The 13,133-nt window shown below is 56.0% G+C and overlaps 1 protein-coding gene across 2 annotated transcripts in view; it reads right to left on the reverse strand.

Annotated features, from left to right (window-relative positions):
* The window catches only part of DGKD (diacylglycerol kinase delta), a 101,856-nt gene that overhangs the window by 22,874 nt on the left and 65,849 nt on the right, over nt 1–13,133 (reverse strand). For both annotated transcript variants that reach the window (XM_069103218.1, XM_069103217.1), the window contains exons 9-17: nt 11,776–11,938; nt 10,546–10,654; nt 8,927–9,066; nt 7,372–7,456; nt 6,326–6,420; nt 6,113–6,212; nt 5,749–6,022; nt 4,300–4,461; nt 3,767–3,895 (exon numbers count right to left, since the gene is read on the reverse strand). In XM_069103218.1, coding sequence (XP_068959319.1) covers nt 3,767–3,895; nt 4,300–4,461; nt 5,749–6,022; nt 6,113–6,212; nt 6,326–6,420; nt 7,372–7,456; nt 8,927–9,066; nt 10,546–10,654; nt 11,776–11,938 — 1,257 coding nt within the window. The remainder of the gene's footprint in view (nt 1–3,766; nt 3,896–4,299; nt 4,462–5,748; nt 6,023–6,112; nt 6,213–6,325; nt 6,421–7,371; nt 7,457–8,926; nt 9,067–10,545; nt 10,655–11,775; nt 11,939–13,133) is intronic.

Below are 13,133 nucleotides of genomic sequence, written 5' to 3' on the forward strand. Positions count from 1 at the left end.
ATATATATATATATATATATATATATATATATATATATATATATATAATTTCTAATCCCTTCAACTACTGAGAAAAGTTTCATAAATTACAGTTATTGTTTTTCCATGTAGGAATGTTAATAGTTCAACTTTGATAAGTTCCTTATGATTTCTTTTCCCTGTTTACCTTCTCATGCTTCTCTTGCTTCTTATATCTGAATGTCAGATTTTCTATTCAACTCTGTTTTTTTTTCAGCAAGAATGCTTGAAAGTCCTCTATTCCACTGAATGACCATATTTTCTCCTGAAACATGATACTCAGTTTTGCTGGGTAGGTGACTCTTGGTTTTAATCCCAGCTCCTTTGCCCTCCAGAATATCATATTCCAAGCCCTTCAATCCCTCAGTGTAGAAGCTGCCAGATCCTGGGTTATCCTGATTGTGTTTCCACAGTACTCAAATTGTTTCTTCCTGGCTGCTTGTAATATTTTCTCCTTAATCTGGGAATTCTGGAACCTGGCTATAATATTCTTTTCAGGAGGTGATCAGTGGATTCTTTCAACCTCTATCTTGCCCTCTGATTCTAAAACATCAGGGCAGTTTTCTTTGAGAACTTCCTGGAGGATGATTTCTAGGTTCTTACTTTAGTCATGGCTCTCAGGCAGTCCAATAATTTTAAAATTATCTCTCCTGGTTCTATTTTCCAGGTCAGTGGTTTTTCCCGTGAGATATTTCACATTGCCTTCTATTCTTTCATTTGTCTGGATCTGTTTAACAGCATCTTGATTTCTCATAAAGTCATTAGCTTCCATTTGTTCTAATCTAATTCTGAAGCAATGATTCTCCTCAGTGAGCTTTTGAGATTCTTTTTCCATCTGGCAAATTTGGCTTTTTAAGGCGTTTTCCTCATTGCCTTTTTGGGCCTCCTTTGCCATTTGAGTCAGTCTATTTTTTAAGGTATGATTTTCCTCAGTCAGGCTGTTGACTCTCATTTCATAATTTTCTTGCATTGTTCTCATTTCTCTTCCCAATTTTTCCTCCACTTCTCCTATCTGCTTCTTAAGGTCCTCTATGGCCTGTAACCAGCCTGTATTTTCCTTTGAAGCTTTTGGTGCAGGAGTTCTGACTTCACTGATTTCCTCCTGTTCCATGCCTTGCTCCTTCTTATCCCCAAAATAGGAGTGTAATGTTGGAATCTTCTGTCTGCTTTGTTTCCTTTGCCTGCTCATTTTGCCACTCAATGATTTGACTTTTGGGCTTTTTGCCACAGTAGGACTCTGCCACCAGACAGGGAAGTTTTCGTCCCAAACGCTGGGGTTTTTTACGAAACGGATGTCATCCTTTAGGAAGGATCAATCCACTACACGGGAAGCCTCCCTCTCAATTCCCCTCCTATTTAAAGAAGGCACTGCCACCACAGCCCGTGTGCTTCTGTCGCAGCTTTCTGGATACACAGCCCACCTTCTTTACAGACATAAATTTCTGATCATGCCTGTCAGACACCTTCATACACGCAGGACATCATTGGGAAAATGCTACAGCTTACTTATACCCAAATGCATCCCTTCCATTCTCCTTTGTATTAGCCATAATCGTGACTCTTTTGTGATTGAATGGCATAATTCAAAGACACAGAGCACTGCCCAGAAAACACTAGCGTTAAAAAGATGGGTTTTTGTGGCAGTGAATTGCATGTGATCAACAAAAACCCTATAGGCTTTCTCAAACGTGCCTGAGCCCTTTGCCCTCTTCCTCCTCCTCCTCCTCCCCTCCATTCCAGGCCCATCTCACCGTCCAAGGTGCATGAACTGATTAACTCGGTGTGCAGAATGCCGTAGTGTGGCCAATGTGTTTTCATGCAGCTTGTTTTCCCATGTGGATGACTAGACCAACCCTTTGCACATTGTTGTCTAACTGACAGAGGCGGCTTCCTGACACTTACGGGACTTGAAGTCATTGGTATATGTGGTATTTGGAGAACCTCTCTCCACCAACGGGGAACAGAAAGGACCTTCCCAGCTCAGACAACTGTTTTACTCAGTGGAGTCTGTGGCAGACGCGTTTTCACTGTCTGTTCTCCCCCACACTTGCAGTTCTTGAAAAGGAAACCCTCAGGCTTCCACGCCTAGCTCCACAGTCCAGGATCAGCAGAAGCAGCCCCGAGGGCAGCCCCTCCTGCACCCCTGACCACTGCGGTGATGCCTGGCGCCTCCTGTACAGAACAGCTCTGCAGGTAAAGATTCACTTTCCCGTCACTTGACAGAGCCCGTCCCAGGACAACTCTGTGGGAACCAGACTGAGGAATTCTGTACTAACAACTCTGCTTATCTCTCTAAAACACACCCTTCCTTATCTACTCTGATTTTTTTCTCTCAGGTTTTCCCTGCACTTCTCTGCACACATGAGCTTCCAAAGTCTGCCTCCACCTGGGGGGCCCCCAGCCCATCCTGTGAGCAGGTAAATGGTGTCAGAGGCATCAATACTCCCTGGCAAGTCTGGGCACGTTGGAAGCCAACTCTGCCCATCCTCCTGCCACCTCAGCACCATGCAGCTTTCCTGCAAAACAGCAGAGTGGAGGGTAGCCAGCCCCCGTCACCAGGACATCAGGCTCTTGCCCTGCTGGCTGCGACTGCTCCTAAGTCCACGTCACTCCCCACTGCTTCTGTCTCGGCTTACCTGGACCTCAGCTCTGACCTCTGGGTCCTTGCTCACCAATGCCAACTAAGAACAGACCCCAAAGGCTATCTGTGACTCACGGAGAGGATGGGCCCCCTGGTACCAAGAGAAGGACAGGGCTCTGGGGCACTATGGTCTCCTCATGGACTGGTGGCCATCTTCCAGCTAAGCTCGGAGGTCTGGGGAGGTGTTTTGGGAAGAAGGACAGTGGGTGGCTAAGTCACAAGGAAGCTGGGCAGGCCAGTCTGGCCCAAAACAGAGCAGGAGCCCAGACCACCCCAATAAGAAAGACGGAAGCTCACATCGGCCCAAGGCTCGTCCCCAAGGGCTGGCCTTTAAGCAGGCCCCATGCTAAGGCCAGGCCAGTTCAGACCTCCTGGGCATCAGGTCTGGGGGGGCTGCCCTTCCTCCCACCGGGCTGGGCTTCATCCTCCCAAGTGTCTGATTGGTGCAGGGCAGAGGAGGCATCTGCTGGCTTTGCCTTCAAACCCCCAGGCGCCCCTGGTTTTCTGCACTACAGAGTGTAGATCAGGATTCTGGGGAAGGGACCCCATAGTGAATATGGCAGGCGAAGGAGCCACCTCAGGACAACTGGGTTTGGAGTTAAGCCTCTCCTTTAGGCAGTGGGAATTTCCCTGCAAGAGCAGCTAGGCATGCCTGACCTTTCTGCTGAAGAACTAAAGGTCCAGTCAGAGCTGTGGCCTCAAGGATGCTGACAAAATCCCTCCAAAGAAGAAAGGGGGCAGGACACATCTCCCCTTGACAGGTGGGGAAAGAAGGCCTGAGAAGGGAACGGCTTTCCCCGAAGCCCAGGCAGCAGGAAGTGAGCCCGCACGTGGCCCATGGCAGGCGCTGAGTGAATGCTTGTTGGCTAATGGTTCCCGCCTCCACTGGGCACCAGCCCCGGAGGATGGTCTTTCCTCGGAGAGGGTGCTTTCACTGCAGTGACAGGTGATTTCAGAGGCCCCTTTTGCCATATTTTGGCTCCAGCTTGGGGCCATGCACGTGGAGGGTGGGTCTTCTCTACCCCTGGCTGGGAGCGGTCATCCCGCCAGCGTACCCCTATCGCCCCTGCCAGCTCTGAGCTGGCCACGGGAGACGCTCACACTCACTTGGGTACAGAATCTTTGTGTTCAGCATTGGCAAGCTGTCGCGGTTTCCCGTCTGGGGAGGAAGTGAGGCCGAGCTGCCCAGCGACAAACTTCCTTTGTTTATGAGCTTTTCACAGGGGGATTTGGACACTGGGGGAAACAACAGAAAAACAAGTGTTAAAAATAGGGCAGTAATTAAAGGCTGCAGCACTTTTTAGAGGCCTCTGAGGTCATCCCTTAGGGAGCTCTTGGGGCCAAAGGAAGGGAGAGAGGCTAGATGTCACTCGGGCCGTCAGAGCAGATGGGGGCTGAGCCTGGGCCTACACACTGGGTGTTGGGAGCAGCACTGCGGGATTTAGTGCATCAGCCCCATGCTATGCTGCCCAGAAACGACGTGCTGTGCTCCCTGGCAGCACCTTCCTCAGGCGCTCAGGGCGCTCCAGGGATGGCAGAGGTGTGCAAGCAGAAACTTGAGGGCATCTTTGGGAAGGGGCCTACAAGGAAGCCTGGGTCTTCTGCCCAGGCTCAGTGCCGCGCAGAGGAGACAATGGTACCTTTACGGTGGCTCCTCCCTCGGGAAACGCTGCCATTGCCGCCGTGAGATGACTGCAGCGGGGGCTTGTCCTCCACCTTGGGCTCGCGGCCTTCGGCGGCGGCAGAGAGCCCCAAAATGAAGCCTTCCTGCTCCTGGGTCTGGGCATTCTGCTCATCCACAGCTGGGGGACAGAAGAGGAAAAGGAGTGAGGAAGGAGTGAGCCTGGACACGGATGGCAAAGCCAGGAATGGGAGCTGGGGACAGCGCCACCCTGGACAAGGCCATGGAGACCTCGACAGGACCAGGGGGCAGCGGGCGAGGAAGGGCTATTTCAACAGTATTAACGTAGGGAGGGAATGAAAGCGGCCAATTGCCACCAACCCAATAGGGCCAAGATCCTGCCGGGCACCGAGGTGACCGAACAAAGCCCAGGTGTCCTGGGACCGTGGAGGCTGCGAGGTGCCTGCTCCGAGGTGAGGAGGAGACTCTCCTATTATACATGGTCCTTTGGCGAAGCCCATGGCACAGAGCCGTGGGGAGCATAGAAGCAAAGGCAGAGAAAAGGGGCAGGAAAGTGATGGGAAAGGAGACGAGGACAAATGGTGAGAAGCAGGCGCCAGGGGCCCTGTGAGTCCTTCGGGCCTTCGGAGGGACCTATGAAGCAGGCCCAGGAGAAGGAGGGATCTGTCTGAATCCAACGCCCTGCCCCTCCCTGGGCTGCCTCGCTGCTCACGCCTGCCCTTCACGGGACACTCTCCACCACATAGGGCCAGGACTTGAAACGGCAGGACCTTGGCCGACCCTGCCCTAAACAGGAGGCCCCCACACAGTGTCCCAGCCACCCAGCCACGTGGGACAGCTCAGCCCCTTAGAAATTTCTCTGCCACCAAGCATGTCCCCAGGCCTGGAACTGTGGGAAAATCACTTCCTCTTTGAGCCCCGGCTTCCTCATCCATAAAACTGGGATGATGCTCCCCGTGGGACCCCAGAGACTGCAAACACATGCGTGTAGGGGCGTGGTGTGGTTAGACTGTAGAGAAGGGGCAGGGCCTGACCAGGTATTTCAGGGGCATAAGGAATTCCCAGGTGGGGAAGCTCTCTCTGCCACCAACAGTCAAGAGAGGCAGCCCGAGCCCAGAGGGTCTGAGGGACCTGCCCAGAGTCTGGGTCTTCCCAAGTGGTCAGGCTGCCTCTCATAAGGAAGATCTGTCTGACCAGAACTCTCCAAATACAGGAAAGGCGTGTTCTGGTTTTTGTGGGATCTCTCGGGATGGCCAGCCCTGGATGCCAGGGTCATTGCCGGCAACTCTGGGAGATGTGGGCTGGGCTTGGACCCTCTGCACATCCACATTTGGAGGAAAGAGTCTGGGGGGATACAGGGGCTAATGCCTGCCTGGATTGGGGTCAACGACCCCTCCTTGGGCCGCCCCCATCTCCGAGGGCAGGGAGGGGGCACAAGGCAGACTACCTTTCTCTGCATGTTCTATGATCTGACGGATAGCCTTCTTCAGGCTGTTGGCTCGTAACATGAGCTGTTCCCGAGGCCGGAATATCTGGGGCCGCGCCGGGCAGGACGGCCCTAGGGAGCGGTCAGTGGAGGAGGCGCAGACCCCACCAGAACCATCGCCATCCTCCATCTCTTCTGCGATGGTGGGAGGAGGGTTGGGCAGGGAGGAGGAGGCTTGGGATTCATCGTTCAGCGTCTTGAGGAGAGAGTCCAGCTTCTCTTTGAGCACTGAGCACTGACAGAAGGAAGCAGAGCGCCTCAGAGCTCGCGGGGAACCCTGGCTCCAGGCCCCAGCCACCGTGCCCACGTCCTCCGTCACACTTACCTTCCTGGCCATGACTTCGGACTCCTCAGAGCCCTCTGTGGCTTTCTCGTACGCCTTCCCCACTCGTGCCACAAAGTCCTTCACAGTTTCACAGAGCACCCTGCGAGGAGGAAGAGTGGGGGCCGTGGGGCGCAGGCCACGGCATGGAGGCCTCCCTCCAGAGGGCCCACCCCCAGCCCTGCCTGCTCCTTGCGGCACTGCTCAGGTACATACTTGGCGGAGGAGATGACCACGGAATGCTGGTCCGAAGTCAGGATCTTGGACAAGTGGGCAGCCACTGAGTCTTCATAGAAGAGAATCTGCTGGACCTGGAGAAGCAGAGACATGAAGTGAAGATGGGGTGTGGAGCTGCTGGCCACGCTGCTGTGGGGAGCCTCGGGTCACCCACCCTGAGGGCTGCTCTGCCCCCCGGGGAGGGCACCATCAGGACAAGATGGGCCAACGTCCAGCCTGCCTGAGGCCCGAGGCCTAGCCGCTGCCCCACAGGGACTGCAGCACAGTTCTCCCAGCTCTTCAGGGGGCAACTCTGGGCTCTCTGATCAGGCCTTGCTCCCAGAACAGGCAATCACTGCCTCGCTCTGTCTGCTACAGACCCCAGGACCCTTGGGGCATCTGTCCCCTCCTGGAAAAGCTCTCGTTCTTGGGGAGAACAATTCATCCCTAAGCATTTCTCCGAAGCCTGGGCCCTGTGGGCTCCTCAGAGCTGTCTGGGCACAGGTGCCACCCACGGAGCTGTCAGACAAGGGCTGAGTGATGGCGAGGACAGACCACCTATGTGAGCCAGGTGGTGCTTGGGGGGCCTTGAGGGGGGCATTAAGCAGGGGCAGCCGCACGCGAGGAGGCAGGAAGGGACTGAGCCTATGCCCAACGCGAGGACAAGCCCAATGGGACCAGAGCAGCAGGCACCAAGAAGGAAGATGGAAGGCGTGGTCCCCAACCAGTCAACACCAAGTCCAACCTGGTGGACCACAGGCTAGCGACTGCATCCCAGCTGCCTGCCAGCTCTCAGATGCCCTCATCCCCCAGCCTGACCACCTCAGAGCTCTGGGAAAACAGAAACGTCAATCCTTCCCACCAAAGGCTGGCCCCCTACATGAGGAAAGAGGAAGCCATGGGAGGTTCTAGGCAGAGGGATGGCACGATGAAAGTGATGTTTCAAGACGGTGGCCACCAAGGGAAGAGCTCATGATGGCAAGAAGGGCGTGCGGACAGGAGGCCTTGGGGAGGAGCCGAGAATGGGGCACGGGTGGGGCTGGTACCTCTGAGTCCTCACTGAAATCTTCTGTCACCGTGGAAGACGAGGCTGGTCGGGGCAGTTTCGTTTCGTACACCATGATACTCCACCTGTGAGTTGGGAAACCAAGATTCGGTCAGTGAATCTGTGGGAAAGGAGAGCCCTGAAGGCTGACACCAGCGGCCCCCTCCCCCTGGGCACCTGGCTGGGGACAGCAAAGGGACCTCCTGACAGGCCAGAAGCACAGACCTTCAGGGCTCTTTCTACAAATGTGGAAATTGAGGTCCCCCTTGGGCCTCCCGGGGCCCCCGGCTCCTGGGCCCCTGCCCATTCCTCAAAGGAAAGCCTTTCCTGATGTTCTGCCTGAAGCTGAGTCCCTGGGAATCCCCAGGGGTGTGGCCTCTCCCAGAAGCCTCCATCATCAGACCCCCTTGGTCTGCCAGGCCAGGCCTTAAAAACAGGGGAGGTGAAGATACCGCTGTAGAGTGGGCACGCCCCAGCCCCAGCCCATGCCACTGAGGCCCTCAGCTGTCTGGGCCTCCTTATGCTGCCTCCCGAGTCACCTGGGCCTGGGCCCCTCCATCCTCCAGAAGAGAGGGCAACCCACCCCTGCCCTTCTCATCCCAGGCAATCCACGTCCTGATCCTTCCTCCACAAAGACTCTGCCCAGACCACTGTGGGGATGTTCTCTGGGTCCACAACAAGAAAGGGCAATCCTCGACAGGCCTGTGGCCCCCCCGGCTCAAGCACATGACCGGCCGGCCCACCTCCTTCCCCAGTTACACACATCTTCAATGGAATCAATAACATAAAGGTTTAATTACAGAGACACAAGGCTTTCAGAACTGGGCTGGGCCTGACCCCCAGGAGAGTGTGGTTAGGCAGAGGGGAAAAGATGGGGGCAGCCCACCCCTCGGACAGTCTGCAACGCTCCTGGGCCTGGCCGGTACAAGGGCTCAGCTTCTCCCTATCCTAGAGCTCAGGGCCTGGCATGCAACAGTGCTTAGTGAGTGTATATAATGACCATCTCCCCTCCCAGCAGCAGCAGCTGCCCCCGTGCCACGGGGGGCCTTCCACTCCTGTTCCCATCCTCTGTCCTCTGGATCACCCAGTGTCCGGGACCAGGGCACAAATGTCCCACCCGCCCCTTCTTGTCTTAGGTGGGAAAGAGTGAGGAGAGTGGAGGATGGGCGGGATGGGCTGGGACTCACTGCCCGCTGGTGTCAAGGGCACCTCCCCCGGTTTCACAAGCTCTGTCCATCCCTGGCACTGTCCTGAATCCTCCAAGCCCAAGGGAAGCCCATCCACCCTCTGTGTGCCCCACAGGGCTCCCCACCTGCCCAGGGGACGCTCCTGAGAGGCCCCCTGTCCGTGTTCTTCCTCTCCTCGCCCCTTCAGGCCTGACCCTTCCTTCCTCCTCTACCTCATGGCCTGAAATGTCTCTTTCCCGCACATAGGGGGACATGCACAAGTGAGCGGAGGGGAAGCTCTAGACTTGTTTTCACTCTGGACATGTGTGATCATGAAGGATGAAAGCTGCGGCTGGAGGCCAGACCTGGCCCGGGCCTCCCCCAACTCACCGGTCCAGCATCTTGGTGCTGGCTCTCTCCAGCTTCTCCAAGATCTGGGGGAGCTGGGCATCATCGTCACAGGCGGAGCCCCAGCCCAGCACGCGGGCCAGGTCGTTCCCAGTCCCAAGAGGCAGCACGCCCAGCTGACACTACAAGAAACAAGACACGTTTCCTGCCGGCACCAAGCACCGCCAGCTGGGAAGCTGAGGGTGCGGGCTTGGCCCGCAAGGATCACTGCCTCGTAGTCTGTCTCCCAAGTGGGACTGGCTCCATGGTCTCCGGAAACCTCCCTCACACCTGGCCTCTCCTTTCCCCCATGATGGGACTGGAGCCCTCGCTGGGACCCTTGTCAGCGGCCTCCCCAGGGCTGCCAGCCTCGCCTTCTTCTCCTCTCTGGTCACTCTCTTGGTGGCATGCAGCCTAATAAAGACAGTGTGGCCCCGGGTTCTAGTCTGGCCTTCTCTGCTAGTGCTGGGTCACTGAAACACACCTGGTGTTTCAGAGTCTGGGGGCGGGGGGGGCACCTCTACTAGCAGCACCATATCGTGTGACAAGGACATTCAATGCTCCTGTCCATCGGCTGGACAGGGTGTGCAGTCGCTACCCACAGCCTTCTCTTCTCCCCTCCCTCGTGTGGGCTCCTTGGACTGGCCCCTGCTAAGCACACAGCTGGTGCTTCATAAAAGCTGGCTGGCTGGCCGTCAGCGCCAGAGAGAGGTTGGGGGCGTTGGCGGCCCTCAGCCTCCTCGGAAGCCCAGAGTGTTCTGCATAGCACGAGGCTCCTCTGTGCCCTCCCACCTCCCAAGGCTCAAGGACAAGGCCAGGTCCACAGGGATGAGTCCATGCACTGCCCGATGCTCGCCACCAGGTGGCGGTGCATATCTAGGCCGATACCTGAGGGCCCCAGAACCGGAGGGCCCGGGCTGCGGGCGGCCAAGCCTGGACATTGCAGGGGGCTTTCTGCTCTGCCTCCGCAGGGGCCCCAGAGAGGAAGGAGGTTGTTTGGAGGGGTCCACTAAGGGTCCGGCCCCAGAGAACCTGACCTCACGGGGATTCTAGAGGCCACATGTTCCAGCCCCAACTGCAGAGTGGAGGAAGCCAGGGGCCCCAAGAGGCCCCATCTGTGGCTTATCTGAGGTCACACATGCAGAAAGTGGGGGCTGGTGGGCTAAAAGGGTCCAGGGAATCACTGATTTCCTTCCCTGCTGGGATACATCTCCCAGAGGCCTGCTGGCCCCTTGCACGGGTGTCTTTCTTTCCCTGCCCCCCTGGACAATGCCCCTGTCCTTTCCAGGTCCCTCTTCTCCCCAGGCTTCACCAGAGCCTTGCACCTCACCCCTAATTTAAGGCCTCACAGCAGGGGTTCTTAACCTGGAGACTTCATGTTCTCTTTTGTGAATTTAAAACGTGGGGGGAGAGGAACAAGCAGTTAAGCACCTAGTACGTGGCCGAGCACTTCACAAAAATTATTTCATTTAGAAACACACATTTTTGTGAGCGTTGCCTGGCTGCCCGGGGGCCGCGGTGCCCGTGATCCAGAGAATCACGGCCAGGGGTCGCCAGAGAGCACCGCCTGGGCTTGGGCCGCACGCGGACTCAGCCCCCCAATTGCTGCACTCAGGACGCACCTGCTTGTGGAGGCTGAGGCTGTCAATCTCAGACAGGACCCACCCGACACTCCCATCCCCGCCACACACCAGAATGCGGAAAGTGTCAAACTTCTGGAATAACCGTAAACTGTGGGGAGAAAAGAAACCCACCGTTAACAGCATGTGGTCAGTCTGGGTCAGCTGGACCCTTCTCCCCGCTCCCCCCCCCCCAGAGACAAGATAGAGCGCTCAGGATGGCTGAAGTCTGGGGCTCTTCTCTTGGCAGATGCCCGCCATGTGCCCCGACCCCCTGGTGTGCCTGCTGCATGCTCTGCCCAGAGCCTGCTGGTCAGGGAGGCCCCCAGCACTATGGAGTGGGCCCAAGCCTGTGCTCCAGATAAGCAGGATAGGCCTCTCTCCCTAAGGGAGCACTCTGCTGCCAGGGACCTGTGAACAGCCCAGGGCAGCCCACATGTGGACTTCCCTTCACACAGGCAGATGAGGCCCTCCTGCATGCTGACTGTCCCACACGGGGGGAGGGGGTACCCAGAGGATCTCTGAACCCCACCCTGGGATGACCCCTGGGCCCTGCTGTGGGGACCTTCACTCTCCCCCCTAAAGCAGATGGCTGCCCATAATGTCCCCGCCGGACGCCTGATTTGGGTGATGGTGCAACATGTGCTTATGGATGACCTTCTTGCAGAAAGGAGGAGACCGAGGCCAAATTAAACCCCACATCCCCAGAGTCAGCAGAGTCGTGGGAGGCGTTTCTGGCCTGGGTTAGGTCTGGCGGTGTCACATGACACCACAGAATCCTCGATTACTGAAGGTAAACTCCACGGGGGAACAGGTTTGGCAGGTACATTTGCAAATCAAATATCCTGCCCAAGTGCCTTCTGATGCCCCATCTCATGTTAAGCTTTTGGCCCATGTGGAAAGAAGGCAGTCAGAGGCATGGAAACAGAAGCCGCCAACATGGCCCACAGATGTCACCAGGGGCCTTCAACTAGAGAGGAGGGACAGAGGACACGGCCCAGACCTCCCCTCCCCCCACAGGAGCATAGACCCTGTGAGCACTTGGGGAGGACGTGGGGCAGCAGGACTAGCTACGGCCCATTTCCACATCTGCATCATTGGTGAACGAGGGTCTATGCCAGCTGAGGGGGGAAGATGGGAGAGAAGAAAGGAGGGAGAGGAGAGAAAGGGGAAGGAAAGGAGGAGGAGGAAGAGAGGAGAGGTGCTCCCCTCTGCAGTGGGCTCCGCCCCTACCCAAGGTGGGGTCCTCCGTTCATGAGGTCAAAGACCTGGGCCGGGTTCAGCAGCTGTTTGAATCTTCTAAGAAACTTCACCCCCTGGTTGTCTCCACTCTTCGAATTGACAAAGACCAGCAAAGGGCTCGTACAAGAGGGGGGACACGTGGCTTTCCAGAACCCTGGAAGTGTAGAAGGAAGGGAGAAGTGAGACCAAACAGGGTCTGACACAGAGGATGTGAGTGCCTCCTTTCCCCTTTTCTTCTCTCTCCCTCTCCTGTCTTTCCTGTTCTCTCTCCTCTCTCCTTTTCTTCTCTCTTGTTCTCTCTCTCCCTCTCTTGTCTTTCCTGTTCTCTCTCCTTTTCTTCTCTCTTGTTCTCTCTCTCTCTCGTTCTGTTTCTTTTCTTTTCTTCTTTCTCCCTCTCCTCCCCTTTTGTCTTTCTCATTTTCTCTCTCTCTCCTCCTTAAGAATGCTAATTCTTCCTCTTGCCCCCTCCAAGATACATGTCTACATTGGACACACAAACACAAATGGGCCCTGACTCTGTGCTGGTGACTTGTAGAAGGGTGAAAAGGTTCAGGTCCTCCCCACCGGGCCTCAGGGAAGAAATCTGGGGCACTTTTTTTTTTTATATGACCATTGATGGCTTGGATTTCTTCCTTTGAAAACTGCTTGTACAGAACCTCCAACTATTTGTCAGCTGGGGGATGGTTCCTATTCTTATAAACCTGACTCAGCTCCCTACAGACCTGAGAAAGGAGACCTTAGAAGCAAAGCTGCAAAGGTCCTCCCACCCCCGCTCACCTGCTTTTTTCTAATTTTGGCTGCATTGTTACCTTTTGTTACCTCCTGTGATCTCTTCTACCCTGCTCTGGTCACAAGCTCTTCCCTCAGCCACAGATCCGACAGGCGTGTTGAGGACACCACCCTTTATGTCTCAATCGTGAGCCCCTCTGGCGCCTGTGCTCCGAGGCTGGTCTTTCCAATTCCCCCCGTTTTTTCTGAGTACTGAATTCTCCGAGGCCCCAGCATGGGCTCTCTGGACACTGTTTCTGCCTGCTGTCCACCTCCTGGGTTCTACTGACCAAGCTCTCCTTCCTCAGCCAGCACTGTGGTGTGTGGATGTCCCTGCTCTGGGTCCTGCTGGGCCCCCTTCTTTCTTACTTTCTCCCACAGCCCGGCTGCAGGATGGCGCCTCTGTGCCTGTGGACCTTTCCCCTCTGCCCCCCTCACTCCCAGTGGAACTCGGATCAGTATCTCAGCCCGCCATCCCTGAGGATGCATGTCACATCTGCTTGTGCTGGGCCCTTTCCTGACAGACTCAGACTTGGTACCTGAAGCTGCTCACCCCAGACACAAGGCAGGGAGCCCCACGT

Source organism: Petaurus breviceps, unplaced genomic scaffold, assembly GCF_028583685.1.
Source record: "Petaurus breviceps papuanus isolate PSGF00001 unplaced genomic scaffold, PetGlider_PUasm1.0 567, whole genome shotgun sequence".
Lineage (NCBI taxonomy): Eukaryota > Metazoa > Chordata > Mammalia > Diprotodontia > Petauridae > Petaurus > Petaurus breviceps.